General features: G+C 36.2%; 1 protein-coding gene across 6 annotated transcripts in view; it reads right to left on the bottom strand.

Annotated features, from left to right (window-relative positions):
* Positions 1-17,293, bottom strand: part of STXBP4 (syntaxin binding protein 4) — a 178,570-nt gene that overhangs the window by 159,917 nt on the left and 1,360 nt on the right. For 3 of the 6 annotated variants that reach the window (XM_061176623.1, XM_061176619.1, XM_061176624.1), the window contains exons 2-4: positions 6,716-6,799; positions 6,243-6,370; positions 2,587-2,719 (exon numbers count right to left, since the gene is read on the bottom strand). In XM_061176623.1, coding sequence (XP_061032606.1) covers positions 2,587-2,719; positions 6,243-6,289 — 180 coding nt within the window. In that variant the 5' untranslated portion in view covers positions 6,290-6,370; positions 6,716-6,799. The remainder of the gene's footprint in view (positions 1-2,586; positions 2,720-6,242; positions 6,371-6,715; positions 6,800-17,293) is intronic. The other 3 variants (XM_061176622.1, XM_061176620.1, XM_061176621.1) reach the window with 3 other exon arrangements.

Consider the following 17,293-nt stretch of genomic DNA (forward strand, 5'->3'; position numbering starts at 1 on the left):
CCAACAAAGTAAAGAATAAAAACCATACGATCACCTCAATAGATGCAGAAAAAACTTTTGACAAAATTCAACACCGATTTATGATAAAAACTTTCCAGAAAGTGGGCATAGAGGGAACCTACCTCAACATAACAAAGGCCATATATGACAAACCCACATCAAGCATCATACTCAATGGTGAAAAGTTGAAAGCATCTCCTCTAAGATCAGGAACAAGACAAGGATGCCCACCCTCACCACTTTTATTCAACATAGTTTTGGAAGTCCTAGCTACAGCAATCAGAGAAGAAAAAGAAATAAAAGGAATCCAAATTGGAAAATAAGAAGTGAAAATGTCACTGTTTGCAGATGACATGATACTATACATAGAAAATTCTAAAGACATTACCAGAAAACTACTACAGCTCACCAAGGAACTTGGTAAATTTGCAGGCTACAAAATTAATACACAGAAATCTGTTGCATTTCTATACACTAATAATGAAAGATCAGAAAGAGAAATTCAAGAAACAATCCCATTTACCATTGCATCGAAAAGAATAAAATACCTAGGAATAAACCTGCCTAAGGAGACAAAAGACTGGCACTCCAAAAACTATAAGACACTGATGAAAGAAATCACAGATGACACGAACAGATGGAAAGATATACCATGTTCTTGGATTGGAAGAATCAATATTGTCAAAATGACTATACTTCCCAAGGCAATCTACAGATTCAATGCAATTCTTATCAAATTACCAATGTCATTTTTCACAGAACTAGAACAAAAAATGTTAAAATTTGTATGGAGACACAAAAGACCCCAAAAAGCCAAAGCAGTCTTGAGAAAGAAAAATGGAGCTGGAGGAATCAGGCTCCCTGACTTCAGACTATACTAAAAAGCTATAGTCATCAAAACAGTATGGTACTGGCACAAAAATAGAACTATAGATCAATGGAACAGGATAGATATCCCAGAAATAAACCCACACACCTATGGTCAATTAATCTATGACAAAGGAGGCAAGACTATAGAATGGTGGAAAGACAGTCTCTTCAACAAATGGTGTTGGGAAAACTGGACAGCCACAGGTAAAAAAATGAAATTAGATCATTCTTTAACACTATACACAAAAATAAGCTCAAAATGGATTAAAGACCTAAATGTGAGACTGGACACTATAAAACTCCTAGAGGAAAACATAGGCAGAACACTCTCTGACATAAATCCCAGCAATATTTTTTCCAATCTGTCTCCCTGAGAAATGGAAATAAGAACAAAAATAAACAAATGGCAACTATTAAACTCAAAAGCTTTTGCACAGCAAAGGAAACCATAAACAAAACGAAAAGACAACCCACAGACTGGGAGAAAATACTTGCAAATGATGTGACTGACAAGGGATTAGCCTCCAAAATCTATAAACAGCTCATGTGGCTTAATATCATCAAAACAAACAACCCAATGAAAAAATGGGCAGAAGACCTAAACAGACATTTTCCCAAGGAAGACATACGAATGGCCAAGAGGCACATGAAAAAATGTTCAACATCACTAATGATTAGAGAAATGCAAATCAAAACTACAGTGAGATATCACCTCACACCAGTCAAAATGGCTATCATCAAAAATCCACAAATAATAAATGCTGGAGAGAGTGTGGAGAGAAGGGAACCCTCCTACACTGCTGGTGGGAATATAAACTGGTACAGCCACTATAGAGAACATTATGGAGGTTCCTTAAAAAACTAAAAGTACAGCTAACATATGACCCTGCAATCCCACTCCTGGGCATATATCTGGAGAAAAAAATGGTCAGAAAGTATACATGCACCCCTATGTTCATTGCAGTACTGTTTACAATAGCCAAGACATGGAAGCAACCTAAATGTCCATCGACAGAGGAATGGATAAAGAAGATGTGGTACATATATACAATGGAATATTACTCAGCCATAAAAAAGAATGAAATAATGTCATTTGCAGCAACATGGATGGACATAGAGATTGTCATACTGAGTGAAGTAAGTCAGAAAGAGAAAGAGAAATATCTTATGATATTGCTTATTTGCAGAATCTAAAAAGAAATGATACAAATGAACGTATTTACAAAACAGAAACGGACTCATAGACTTAGAGAATGAACTTATGGTTACAGGGGAGAAGGGTGGAGGGAAGTTATAGTTAAGGGGTTTGGGATTGACATGTACACACTGCTATATTTAAAGCACAGAGAACTCTGCTCAATGTTATGTGGCAGCCTGGATGGGAGGGGAGTCTGGGGGAGAATGGATACATGTACTTGTAGGGCTAAGTCGCTTTGCTGTGCACCTGAAACTATCACAACATTGTTAATCGGTTATACTCCAATATAAAATAAAAAGTTAAAAAAAAAAAAAAAGTAAAATTTGAGATTATTCTTCCTTAGCTTAATGCATGCTTAAATGTTTCTCTGCCTTATTAGTCAAAATGTTAATTCTTTCTACTTCCTAGATGTATATACCATCACAAAAAAAAAATAAAAATTTACTGATGATATAGGAAAACACACCACTAGTGGTTTTGTCTTTTAGGTGAAGGGTTATTTTTATTTTCATTTTTACCTTATAACAGTCTCCTCCAGGAATGATTTCCTGAATATATACCAAGGGACCTTCATTCCGGTTAATTCCTCCTAGGATCTTCAGACCAAGGCCTGTCTCCTTGGTAACTGTAATCATCTGAAAGGCAGGATCCCTAAGATAAAGTAAAGTAGCATGCACAGGTTAGCCTAGAGATGGGTACCTACTTTTTCTTTAAACTGTTTGTTAAATCAAATTCTTAGAACTAGACAACTCAGAATACAAAGTACACACTAGCAACGACATTTTAAAAAGTATGATCATACAAAAGCAATCAAATGAATTTTCTTAGCTCTAATTTTAGTTTTTCTATAAAACAGCCAAACAGGAGAAGAAATTACTGCAATAATGCTTATTTCTTTGGAGTAGAAGAAAAATACTTTAAAAATATTATTTAAACAACTTTAAAGATTTATTAAAGGTGACTGAAGAGACTTAGTTTTAACTGATATTTTTGACTACACTGAAGGATTCCAAAACAAAATACTTTAATGAATTAGGTAAGTGACTTTAAAAGACATGTTTTTGGCCATTTAAAGCAAAATAAATATGACCTTCATTTGAATCTCAAAAAAAAAACCAAATGCAGTTTATCTTTTTAATTTAGAAAGAGTATTTTCCTGGTACAAATTACTTGCTCCAGCTGCAATTTCTACCAGACATAAAAGTGATGCCATTAGAAAAGAAGGAACTGTTAAAAGAATTCTGCAAAAGGTACTCTTCCCCCCTTCACCTCAGTTGTGTTTCTAAACAGTGGTCAGAGCAGATACTTTTACTGGTCCAAGAGAACTTGAATAAAGCATGAAATGAAGCTCAGGGCTGTCTGCTTACTTATGGTATAGTGGGTGTTGTGCTAAGCAATATACGTACATTAGGCCGTTCAACTAATATTTATAAAATCCCTACGATTATTACCCTCAGTTTTCTAAAAGAACCCAAATCTGGGCAGGTTAACTTGGTGGCCCAAGGTTACGAAGCTGGAGAACAGCAATGTGAGGGCAGTCTGTCTTACTCCAGAGGCAAAGTATGGTCTAAGGTCTACTTCACTGGTGCATTAAAGCCATTTTTGAATATAGGACTTCCAGCTGTCTTCAAACATGCCAAAACACAGAAACTGCTGTTTAAAAAGAGTTACTCCATACCTTACATATGATTATAGCTTTAAAAAAATTTTCTTAACGTCTGCCATAGAAGTTCTGACTATATCTTTAAGAAGACTTGTATTCAAAAGTTAAATCATAAAAAAGTATAATGAAAGAAATTAAAATTTTAAAAAAATTACAAAACTCCCTGTTTTTGAATATTTTGCCCTTTATATAGCACATCCTTTAGGGTTGCATTATATTGAATTCAGCTCTAGGGTTGGAGGGCCTATCTAGGGTTACTAGGGTAATAGTCAATTAGCTAGGAAAAAAAGGCAGAAAATGTTCTACTGTCAGATTCCAGAACCTCAGTCCATTCTTGACAGGAGATTTAGACTGCAAGGACGTAAAGGGGTGAAGCCTAGAAAAGGGCAAGATGAAGAAGGGGACAAAGGTCCTCATTAAGCACCTCCAATAACCTCTTAAACCCTCTAAATGTCAATTTCCTTCAATGGGGATACACATGATCTCCAGCATATGTTATTATTTCAGTAAAGGATCCCTCCTTTTCTAATCCCAACACAGAGTATCTATTATTAACACAGCAGTGTATTTACTTGCTAGGACCTTACTTTAAAATTCCCTCATTGTTAAGAATTTATATTACTTCTTTTTTTTTTTTGGCTATTAAAAATAGTTCTGCTGCTCAACTTTAATCATAGTAAGAGAATTACAAGTTAAAACCAGGCAGAGACACTGCTTTTCACCTGTCAGATCAACGTAAATTCAGAACTTTGACAATATAAGACAAGGCTTTAGGAAAGAGGTACTCTTTTACATTGTTGGTGGTAATGCAAAATGGCATAACCCCTAAAGAGGGGATTTGATAGTCTCTAACTTTACCTTCTGATCCAACAATCCCCTTTCTAGGAACCTTTCCCAAAGATACTCTGGCAAGAAATACAAATGACTTGTATACTAGGTTCGTCATTTGGCATAATTTGTGATCATCAAAAATAGCAAACAATTCAAATGTCCATCAATAAGGTACTGGATGAATGAACTATGGTATATTAAGAACAGAATACTATACAGTTACAACAAGGTACAAGGAAGATCTTTATAAATTGATATGAAGTGATCACCAGGATATAATTTTAAGTTTAAAAAAAGTCTGGTCAAAACACTATATATAATATGCTACCTTTTTGTTAAGAATGCACTGGCAAGTGGAGCCTGGGAGCTGGATCCTGGGTGTTTTGGGACATTTTGCCTTGGTCATATGCTACTTCCTCATGAACTTGATTTTGCCCTAAGTAGTTGGATAAAACTCTGTGCTGTCACACAGAGTAAAACTGTTCAACATCAATGCATGGAGCTCTGTAGACAGAGCTCTTCACCTACCACACAGCTGGGCCTGGCTTATATCCCTATGAGACTGGAGCTTTCCAGTGCTCCCAGGAGGAGGCATCAGAGAAAGATACCCTGAGTTTAACTAACCGGACACCCTTCTGCAGGGAAGATCTTCAAACCTGAGTCAAAGTGCTGGTGTACACTTGTTTACTATGTAAGCAAGAGTAGAAGAATGTCTATACAGTGGAACTATATACAGAATAAATAATAGCTTTGAGAAAAAATATAATTATATACACACATATATATATACAACATGCATATATATTTACATGGATATGTATTTGCTTATGCAAAAAGAAACACTGAAAGAGAACTAAGAATAAAGATGGCTATTTATAGGAGGAATGAGGGCACAGAGTGAAGGACAAGACTGAAAGCAGGACTTCTCCAAATATACCTTGTTATATGTGTGTTACATGTTTGCAAAACGGCCACCAATTCTTCCCATCTCTGTCTGCATGCCCCCAGGAATGTGACTTTACCGCTCCTTCCATTAAAAAGTAAAGTCTGTAACTCTAGACCTTGAATTTGGACTTAGTTATCTAAATTGCTTTAGCCAATGGTGCATAAGCAAATGTGAGGAAAACAGACATTTGAAAAACACTTGTGCTTGTTGCTGGGAACCATTCTGCCACCACGTGAAAAAGCCTGAGCTAGCTGCCTGGAAGATGAGAGGCCAGGTTGAAAGAGACTTCAGCTATCCAGCCTTCCTAGATGAGGCCCCAGAACATGTCAATGAGGCCACCCTACGTGATCTGGTGCAGCCCAGAAGAACTGCTCACAGAATCATGAGGGAGAATAAATGCTTGTTTGTTTTAAGGTACTTTGAGCTGGTTTGTTAGTCAGCAAATGTTAATCTTAACATTATGTTATTTTTATACTGGCATTATAAAATATTTTAGGTATTCAAAAAATCAGATCAAATTTTTAAAAAGCAGTCTATATAAATAATTCTAAAAGAGAATGCATAATTTGTCCTTTACCCTGATTTACATAGAAAGCTCTGATCAACCTTTTCATTACCACTATCTTAGACCACAGGGAGGTAGCTGTATAAAACTTTCCACCAAATGTTCATTAATATTCTACATATTTTAAACTATGATTGTTCAAACATATTAAATTTAATTTAGCAATTACTTTTCAAGTAGCCCGGATGATACTACAGCAGATGTATTTTTATTCATGGTTTCACTACCACTGTAGCCTTGGATTTAACAGCTGTATAAATGAAGATCTTGACGAAGAGTCTATAAATTCTTCTTTTCCTAAGATTGGAGAAGTAGAAAATAAACTGTCATATCTTAGAACAGTCAAATTTGATTTTAACTGTGCATAAAAACATTACATATACTTGGCATGTAAACAATATGTGCCTGTGTATAGATGATAGATGTATTTTATATATGTTGGGCTATGGCATTTTAGTCATTGCTGATAATATCTGAGAAATGTAAAGGCAGTTCTGTAGATAGAAAGCTAGATAGAGCTGTAGGATATAGATCTGTATATCTATATACAGATACCTTGTGAGCACAAGGTTAGGAATTTTACAGTCAGAATGTCTGCAAAATAATTATACAATACACTTTGAAGAAAACACAAATTCCTACTTTTCACCAACTATCTTGAGGGACTTCCTGCAGATCCTATATTACTCTGACTCATATTACTCCATGAGCTTCTTAAATACTTTCCTATAAAAAGAAAAAAATATTATTTTAATGTCTCATATAGCTCCACTGTGAAAATTATAGAGAATAGTGCAGTTTCATTTAATTTAAAAACTGTATTTGAACAGATTTACCACTTCTGTATAAGAAACATAAATAAAGTATAGAAACCTGAAGTTGAAAAACACCTTAGGATCATTTAGCACAGCCCTCTTATTAAAGAAATGAGTAGCTAGATTCAGAGAGATTGTGTACTTTCCCTACACAAATGAGAAATAGTCAATGGTTGTTTTCCCAACTAGAACTCAGGCTTCAGAGCCCACAGCATGGAACTTGACATCAGACAGACCTGGATTCCAATTTGAGCTTCTAGGCTTCTCCAAGCATCAGTTTCTTCAAAGGTGCAGTAGGTAGTAGTGATGGTTTTACAAATGGATACACATGTCAAAACTTACCAAACTGTCTCACTATAAATATGTGCTGTTTGTTATAAATCAATTATACCCTAGTAAAGTTAAATTTTTTTAAAAATCCAATTTTCAGTTAAAAATGGCAGCTTGACCTTGGCATGTATCTTCTTTTCCTCCAAGAGCCCACTCATATAAAAGTAAAGGGTTACAAACAGTATAAACTCATAATGTTAGAGAAAAAATGAAAGAAGAGCCATGAGATGAAAAGTTTCAATAAATTTCTGGAAGACAAAAAATAGATGGTAGGGTGATAATTGATAAAGGAGGCCTGAAGAAGCTGAAAGCTAGGGAAAGGCTTTGTAAACACTTTTTAAGTTTGAGCACACATATAGAAAATGGTAATACTTGTACGGTGTACTGGGGTAAACAGAGGTGGCATGCTATACCTCTAAGAAGCTGAGGGGCAATCACTAACTCAGCACACCATAACTGATTCATGGCAAAATTCTGGCCTATAAAACAGCTAGAGATGTTGAGGAACATATCTTGTAGAATCCCAGAGAGGTTGGGGACTCAGGAACCCAAAGTACTAGGGACAGTGAAACTGAGGCAGAGAACTAAAATCAAGGGGATTATCCCATCTCTTCTCCAACTACTTATGTGAGAGAAATCCTAGATTCTTCTGTCAATAAATTAAATGGACTCTGAGGAAAGAGCCAACAACCTTCTGGGATCCTAACACAGAATTGCATCACTGGTCTGGGTGTTAAAAACCTGCTTCAACTTTCACAGCCCCTGTGGTAGCAAACAACAGAAACAGTGGGCATACACAGATCAACAGTAGCAGGGAAATGGAGCCACCAAGCGCTGTCAGCAGCAAACGTCCGACGGCCAGGAAGCAAGAAGGTTCCTCAGTACCCCATGGGGGAAGGAGGGGAAACTTGAGGGAAGAGCTTACAATCCTAGGGCTTGACAGAGTAATAACTCAGAGTCAAGAGCTGCTGCAGTGGTCCACAAGACTAATGCAGCCGTGGAAGAGAGTTCAATTCTAAAAGTAAGTTTTTATAAGTTCATTATAGACTGCTTTAATAATACAGCAGAATGGAGCAGATTCCCAAACCTTCAGTGAGGAAGTTTTGATATAACAATAATAATAGCAACTACCATCTATTGGCACCATGTGTCACACACTGTGCTAAGTATTTCAAATGTATTTATCTTATTTAATATCATGGAAAATGCATTAGAATTAAGTAAAAAAAAAAGCTGAGTTCAAATGGCAATACCGCTATATGCTAGCCATACAGCCTTAGAATAGTTACCTAACCTCCTGGTGTCTCTTCATATTAAGGTAGGAATAATAACACCTAGCTAAAAGGGTTGCCCTGAGGATTAAGGGAGATGTAAAAAATTGGGCTGTCTTCACAGTGTTACCAAAGTGAGTAAGATCCCCATGCAGTAGTGATTTGTCTTAACTGGGCGCTGGGTCCCCAGGTCATGGAACATATCCAAGTATAATGGATGTGTCATTGTTAAATTCTATAATAGATTCCATACAGTGTCATATAATTTTTTTTCTACTTTAAACTATTAAAATGAAATTTCAGTTTTTAAATTATTTCATTCACCTAACATACCTGTCATTGTCCTAAGTGCTGGAGGTGAGATAAAAAGAAAAGAGTCTATCCCCAGAGACAGTCAAATAAACAGACATCAGGAGGGCGCTAAGTGCTCTGACAGTGGTATTCACAGGGAGCTGAGGGCATGGAGGAAGGCCACCTAACCCAGAATGGAGGAGTCGTCATGAAACAGCAACACAGCCAGGCATCATACTAGAGGATTTTATCCTCAGAGTAGCCCCAAAAGGCAGGTAATATTAACCCATTTGACATAAGAGAAAATCAGTTAATGGAGAAGCTATGTGACTTTGTCCATGGCCACAGTGCTAAACAGTTATAAAGTGGAATTTGAATCCAGTTCTGCCTGGTTTCAAACACAAGCTTTTTCTGCTACAGGATGCTGGAAAATTAATTTATGTGGAAAAATGTCATCCTCCAACAAAGTAGGATAAGAGAGTGTTAATTAATGTAGTAATATGCTGTCTCTCTTCTATGAAGATGATACTATTTTTTTTTTTTTTTTTGGCTGTGTCACGCAGCATGCAGGATCTTAGTGCCCCAACCAGGGATTGAACCCGTGCCCCCCTGCAGTGGAAGCATGGAGACTTAACCACTGGACCGCCAGGGAAGTCCCTATGAAGATGATACTACTGATTAAACTTCTTTACAATAATGAAATGGGTTTAATCTTATCCATCCAAACATCAGGCTTTTTTTTTTTTTCTCCACATGAACAAGGTATCCATTGTCATATCCTTAAAAATCATAAAATGCCTTTTCCTTCCCTCTCCTTTACTTGTTTCCTACTCCTTCCTTTATACAAGCGAGCAAGGCCCTCAATCGATAGGGGTTCTAGAAATGTTACACATCCACCCCAACCCCCCAACTTCACAGTATTAATGAATGACACAAAGAAAATATTCTATTCTTTTACTAAAAATACGACCATTCAAGGAAAATATTGTTTTTCTAGGTTGCTGACTCATAGGGGGAAAAGGTTAGGTCAGCAAAAACAGAGACAGTGGAACACTGGGGGAAAATATCTTGTTTTATAAGCTGACTCTATTCTGGAAAACTTAAATTAGAGCTTTACTTTGATACACAACTCTCTTATGATTGCATTAGAAGTTTTCATTCCATACAATTAAAAATTTCATCAGATAAAAATCTGCCTATCATGCACATGATGTCTGAATAACAGACTTAATAATTTATATTCTCAGAGACACGACATTCAGTATTTTCTAAAACTAGTTCTTTTTACCAGACCAAAAATAGAGAATATAAAAGGGAAAGGGATAAAAACATCTGACAGAAATGATGGTAAGTGTTAACTTGATTAAACTATAATAATGCCATATGAAACATTATATTTTTAAAATTTAAATAATAGTTAATACATTCCAATGTGGTTATATATTATGGATGTATATCTCTGTCCTATCCAGCTCCACACCATTTTCACACTTAGGTACCCACTCTTTTAGTTTCTTGTGAATCCTTTTAGTTCTTTCACATACAAATAAACAAATATAAATAAATATTCTGATTCCTTGACATTTTTTTGATGCAGAAAGTAGCTGCAATCAGGCACAAAGTACCCAGCTGTTCAGGTTGTACACTGTACAATCCAGAGGGTATGGGTCATACAGACTCTGATGTGAACAGGTACTCTGGAGTGTGTGGTAGTCCTGCATACTATATGCACTACTGTGCAACCTGTTTCTTTTTTTCTTTAACTTAATATATAACCTGGAATTCTTTTCATATTTTTACATAGCATACTAATTTATTTTCACAGCTGTATAGTATTCCATTTTATGGATGGACCATATTTATTTATTCTCTTATTGATAGATATTTAAATTGTTTCAATTTTTTTGCTATTGCTATAATGAAATCTTTATATATAGGTCACATTACACATGTACAAATCTATCTGTAAGATAAATTTACAAAAATCAGACTTTATACACACTTGCTATTTTGACAGAAAATGTCAAACTGCTCTCCATCAGGGTTGTACTATTTACCATTCCATCAATAATAGTGCCTCCATCAATAATAGTGCCTGGTATTCCAAATCCTCACCAACATGGTATACTATATTACTTGGATTTTGACAGTCATATTGATGAAAATGGTATCTTAATGTAGTCTGAGTGAGGCTGAGCATTTTTTTTAATGCTTTCAGAACCTTTTATGTGAACTGTGTTTTCCTATCTTTTGCCAATTTTCCTATTCAGTGTTAGCTTTTTACTGTCTAGTTTCTAGTTCTTAAATCCTAGGGAGATTATTCCTCTGTCTGCACTAAGAATTGCAAGTATATCTTCCTCCTTTCGTTCTTAGATTTTTTTTTTTTTTGGTTATGCAAAAGTTTGCGGCTAAATTTATCTTTTCTTTTATGATTTTTGGTTTAAGTCAAATGAAAGTCCTTGCCCACTCCACAAAGTTACAAAGAACTCTCATATTTTCTTACAGTTTCATTCTAAAATCTTTGATCCATTTGGAATCCACCTACAGTATAAGGTATAGATCCAACTCTTATTTTCTCCCCCAAGAAGATCACTCAGTTGTCTCAATCACATTTATTAAATGTGATTAGAGATGCAACCTTCATCATACACCAGATCTCATAAGTACCTGGGTCTACTACTGTACATTTTTATTCTGGCCCATTTGTTATTCTACGTATTCATGTACCAACACTATTTTATTTTAATGATAGAAGCTTTATAATATGTTTTCATATCTGGTAAGGACAATGCTCACTGCTCTTTTTCAGCCAAGTTTCCCTGGCTATTTTTGGTTATTTTTACACATTAACATCTAAATCTTCTTGTTTTTAAAAAAAAAAAAAAAAAAAAAAAACAAGCTAATCATTGGGAATCACATTAAATTTACAAATTGATTGAGGAAGCACTGGTATCTATCTTTGTGATTTTTCCTGTCACAGTACTTGGTATATCTTTCCTTTTGTTCAAGTCTTCTTTTGTGACCTTCTGCAGTGTTTTAAAGTGTCTTCATATGGGTCTTGCGCATTTCTTATTTATTTAATTCCTAGGAATTTTGATATTTTTTCTATTAACTTAATGCCTTTTAAAACACCTATTATTTTGTAAAGGATAAAAACTGTTTTTGGAAAGCTTAGTAAAATCTTCTCGAAAACAATCTCTTTCACCCCAAATTCTATCACATGATTTAATGTCTTTATTTTTTAGTGTTATTAGTAAACTAGTTTAAGGAAAAACAGGCCCAATTCATATATTAGATTTTAGTTGAAAATTGTGTAACTGCAATATGTTCGTTTATATCTAAGTGCATCTTATTTAACACTTCAATACATATACACATACTCACGGCTTACAGACAATTAATTAATTAGAAGACTTATTGAGTTATCATTACAAAGATGAAAATAATAACTCTAGAATAGACTCATAAGAGCTTTATAAGCAAGAACTTAATTCTCATCCTCCCTTGACAAAGTATTTTTATATCTACTTCAAAGTTCTTAACAAGCTATGTTGCCAAGGAACTCTAATGTCTTTTAGTTGTTCCTCTAAAGTGAAAAGGTAAACAGAAGAGACAAAGGACAGGTGTTGTAACAGTGGAGGAGAGATTTATTGGCTCAATACTAAACCCAAACAGTCTCTCCCCTCTCCCTCCTCCTCCATCATCATCATCATCATCATCATCATCATCATCATCTTAAAAAGCACATGAGAAAGGTGCTTTGTCAGAAGCTATCGAGTCATATACATCTAAATGTCTTTGAAGACTCACCAGATTATTTCAATCAAGTGACTGGGGATCTTTAGTTCATTACTGAGTGTGACAGCTTATGCTTATGTCATTAGAAAGGGAAAAAAAAGAAAAAAAAAGGAGATCAAGGAGGCTTTTTCTTAGGAAACAGTGAAATTTTACATTAAGGTCATTTTAAGGGAGAAGGAGGCCTACCCAATAAGTTATCTGTCTGGATTCTGTGACTGACAAATTAGAAATGCCTCCTATTTATAAATTCACTGGAACGAATATTAAAAATGTCAATATCACTTATTGTAAAGTTAGACCTATAGATTCAGTATTATACTTGAAGAAACACACATATAAGAAAATAACAATGTTTAGGAACTGTGACAACTTGTACACCTTATGACAGCAGAAATTTTTCAAGACAGCATTAGCTATTTATATAATCCTAGGGTTGTTTAAGAACATCGGCAAAAATCAGGAATGACTCCCTTCTCTGGGCTAGACTTTAACTGATCTTTTAAAATGGCATGAAAGTTTCAGGAAATCAAGATATAAAAAATCGGGGGCTTCCCCCCTGGTGGCGCAGTGGTTGAAAATCTGCCTGCCAATGCAGGGAACACGGGTTCGAGCCCTGGTCTGGGAAGATCCCACATGCCGCGGAGCAGCTGGGCCCGTGTGCCACAACTACTGAGCCTGCGCGTCTGGAGCCTGTACTCCCAACAAGAGAGGCCGCGATAATGAGAGGCCCGCGCACCGCGATGAAGAGTGGCCCCCACTTGCCGCAACTAGAGAAAGCCCTCGCACAGAAACGAAGACCCAGCACAGCCATAAATAAAAATAAAATAAATAAATAAATAAATAAATAAATAAATAAATAAATAAAAAAGAAAAATCGGTCAAAGGGTTATTTTACTATATCCTTGATTCTGTACCCAAAGGCAATATTCCCCCTAGTGGTACATTTTTTCCTTAGATTTTCAAGAATCTAAGCAGGTCAGGAATGCTACTCATTTGTCTTGGAGGTGGATGAATAGCATCTGCTTGTAACCCACAGCCCAACCCAGTGGGAAACAACAGAAAACTGCTTCAAAGAAGGAGTCCTGGGCTTCTTGAAAGGAGATCTTCATCAGACCTACAGCTCACTGCTCTCACAAGTTTCCTTAGACTACCTGACTGCCTTCTGCTTGCCAATCACTGGCTCAGTACAATCATGTGCATGCACTGTGCTAAATGCTTATGATATTATGCCAAAAAAGCCAAGGCCTATGCTTTTATGGCATCTACATGCTAGCGCTGGGAGAAAAATAACAAAAACGGAAACATGAACTAGATTTCAGATACTGAAAGGTGATATGATCATATGCGACTGGACAAAGGAGAGCTAATTCAGATTGGGTACTAGAGTTCCATCTAAGATCCAAATAATAGGTCAGCCAGGAGAAAAACTGAGGGACCAAGTATTCCAGGCAGAGAACGTCTCAAGGCAGCAAAAAATTTGGGATGTTTACAGAACAAAAAAAGTGTGACTGGAGCATGATGAATGGGGAGAGAGAGGAGATGAAGTTAGAGAAGTAGGCAGGGTCTAGAGTACTCAGAATCTTAGGCGTCATGTAAGAAATAGGAATTTTTGCTTGATCTTATTTCGTACAACCTGACTGTCCTCAGCAGATCTGAATTTGCCTTTTGCCTTATCTCTTACCTTTAACTTCTGCTTATTCTAGGTAGGCTGACTATACCCTAGCCTGAATTATGTCAGAATGTCAGTCAGTTCATTTGGGATATAATCAATTGGGGGAAGGGGGCAGTACAAAATGAAAATGCGAAGCCCCTTGTTAAAAAAAAATTATTATCAATTTCAAGAAAGTGACAGCAGAGCATTAAACCAAGTACAGGGTCCAACTAAGTGAGCAAGGCCTGTGTGACTGACTGCATAGGTGACATACCGATGAAGCTGGCCCTGAACTTGATAAATGTTACTTGAAAAAAATAAATGCCTTCTACTGATGAATAATTTCTGTTTTCATTTCACCTTATCTGTCAATCACATAAACTTATTCAAGATCTTTTAAATGCAGTAGCCTCTCAAACATGTGGTTTAAAGGAAGCTGCCAGGCTATATGGGAAAAGAATCAAAAAAAGAGTGGATATATGTATATGTGTATGCATAACAGATTCACTTTGCTGTACACCTGAAACTAACACAACATTGTAAATCAACTATACTCCAATAAAAATTAAATCTGCAAATATTTCCACATTTTTAAAGTGGATTCTACATGATGATAATTTAATATAAACAATTACTTTTTTGTTTTTATATCAAAAAAAAATAAAGGAAGCTGCCAGGAAATAAAAAAACTAGGATATCAAGACTTAACTGTGGCAACTTCATGCCATTATTGTGTACTAATTGGAAAACAGTGATTATCCGGTCTAGTCTCAGGCAAACTACAATTCATTTGTTCTTACTATTTACTCAAATGCATTACTCTTCCTCTTTTAGGTAGAAGGAAAGTACTGCAATAAATACCTACCAAATAAACAGTTGTTAGTACTGTTGGAATAATTGTTAGGTACTTCAAATTGCCAAATGGATCTAAATGGCTTTATTAGGCAGCCAGCTAGGAAATACAGCTCAGTGGCTAACATATTAAGATTTACATTGCAATGTCCTTAACTTATGCATTAAAAATACTAAAAAATGTAATTATAAACCAAAATTTTTTATCTTTGGCCACGCCGTGCGGCTTGCAAGATCTTAGTTCCAAGATCGGGGATAGAACCCATGCCACCTGCAGTGGAAGCACTGAGTCCTAACCACCGGACCACCAGGGAACTCCCACAAACCAAATTTTAAAAACAATACGTCTTTATAATCCTGAAGTCAGAAAGCCTGAAAACCAATAATCAGATAAGAAAACATTGTGACTATCAGGTTTTTTTCCCATTTTTCCTTCTTTTCCCACCTTCACCCATTTCACTCACCTCCATCCTCCAAAAATGGTTTGTATGAAAAATAACAACGTATTTTACCTACTATGTAAAATTGAACATGATCATAGCTAACTAGAAAGGGTTCACAAGGTTCAATTATTTACTGCTAAAAATGATATTACAAATAAAAGATGCTGAGTCTGAAACGTCAGTCCAGCCCCAGATGTTTTAAGTTTGTAATCAACACCTCTACTTGCAGGACAGGGTTGTACTAGCCTTGCCTGAGGTGCTCCCATTCCATTCATGGTAGAACCCATTACTTAGCATTAGTAACCATAATGATTTATGCAACATCACAAGCACACTCAGACTCACAAGAACTGCAGCCAACACTGCTCTATTGCTATCAAGATTACTGTACCTTGGAAAAGAGTAATTTCATTTGCAATTACACAACAAAATAAAAGTACAAAACAAAGACACTATTATTGACATATTTATGCTGCTACCTCTTGCTACATGGAAGGGTTGCCTGGAAAAAAAGAATGGTCAAAGGGAATGTTTTGTTGGTTTCAGTGACATTAATGTTTGCATGGGGTTTGAGTTTATGCTGTAAGGAATTTAAAATATGACAGGTCTTGTCCTGAAAGAGATGACAATCTGGTATAAGAACTAAGGTAGATACAGTTGAAAAAAATTTTCAAACATTCTCATAACACAGGAATAAGTCTGTAGAATCACAGAATCTTGAAATTTTCATGTCAAAGTAGAAAAGTCATGAGGACACGGGGAGGGGGAAGGGTAAGCTGGGACAAAGTGAGAGAGTGGTAGTGTATACATTGACATATATACACTACCAAATGTAAAATAGCTAGCTAGTGGGAAGCAGTCGCACAGCACAGGGAGATCAGCTCGGTGCTTTGTGACCAGCTAGAAGGGTGGGATAGGGAGGGTGGGAGGGAGGGAGACGTAAGAGGGAAGAGATATGGGGATATATGTATATGTATAACTGATTCACTTTGTTATAAAGCAGAAACTACACACCAAAAAAAAAAAAAAGTAGAAAAGTCAGAAGATACTTTTTTTTTCTTTTTTCTTTTTGGTTTCTAATTTTCTGGCCCTGTGACCACAGTTAATCAGTTACTCTCTCAAGGTGACCATCATCACTCACCTGCACTACAGCAACTGCCTCCTAACTGTTCTATTTTCTTTTTTGCTCCCTTCCCTTTTCCACACCATAACCAATATCTTTTAAAAAATGTGAATCAGATATCACTTGTATGCTTCGTATTATTTTTAGAATAAAATACAAACCCTTGGACATGGCTTATAAGGCTCTGTATTATCTGGCCCCAGTATACCTGCTCTGACCCATTTCCTACCACTTTTCTCCCTGCTCACAAGGCTAGGAAGAGATGGCCTCCTTTTTGTTCTTCAGTGGTAAGTAGCTCTTTCTTGCCTAGGGGTCTTGGCATGACTTGGAATTGTCATTGTGTAGTTTGCTCCTTATCATCACTCAGGACTAGGCTCAAATGTCACATCCTCAGAAAGACCTTACTTTACTTCCCTTCCTCTTGACTTTCAATCACACTGTACTGTTATCTGAAATTCCCTTATTTATGTGTCTGTTACTTGCTTTTCTCCTGAGTCCCTCGGTAGAAAGGACACACTCCATAACTGAACTGATCTTCTCTGACTTTCTCTGTGCTGTAGGCCCAGTAGGTTGAACAATGTCTGGCCCACAAGAGAGCACAGTAAATAAAATGTTGAATGACAAAGTCATTTAACTTGGCAGGACT

Source organism: Eubalaena glacialis, chromosome 19 (assembly GCF_028564815.1).
Source record: "Eubalaena glacialis isolate mEubGla1 chromosome 19, mEubGla1.1.hap2.+ XY, whole genome shotgun sequence".
Classification (NCBI taxonomy): Eukaryota; Metazoa; Chordata; class Mammalia; order Artiodactyla; family Balaenidae; genus Eubalaena; species Eubalaena glacialis.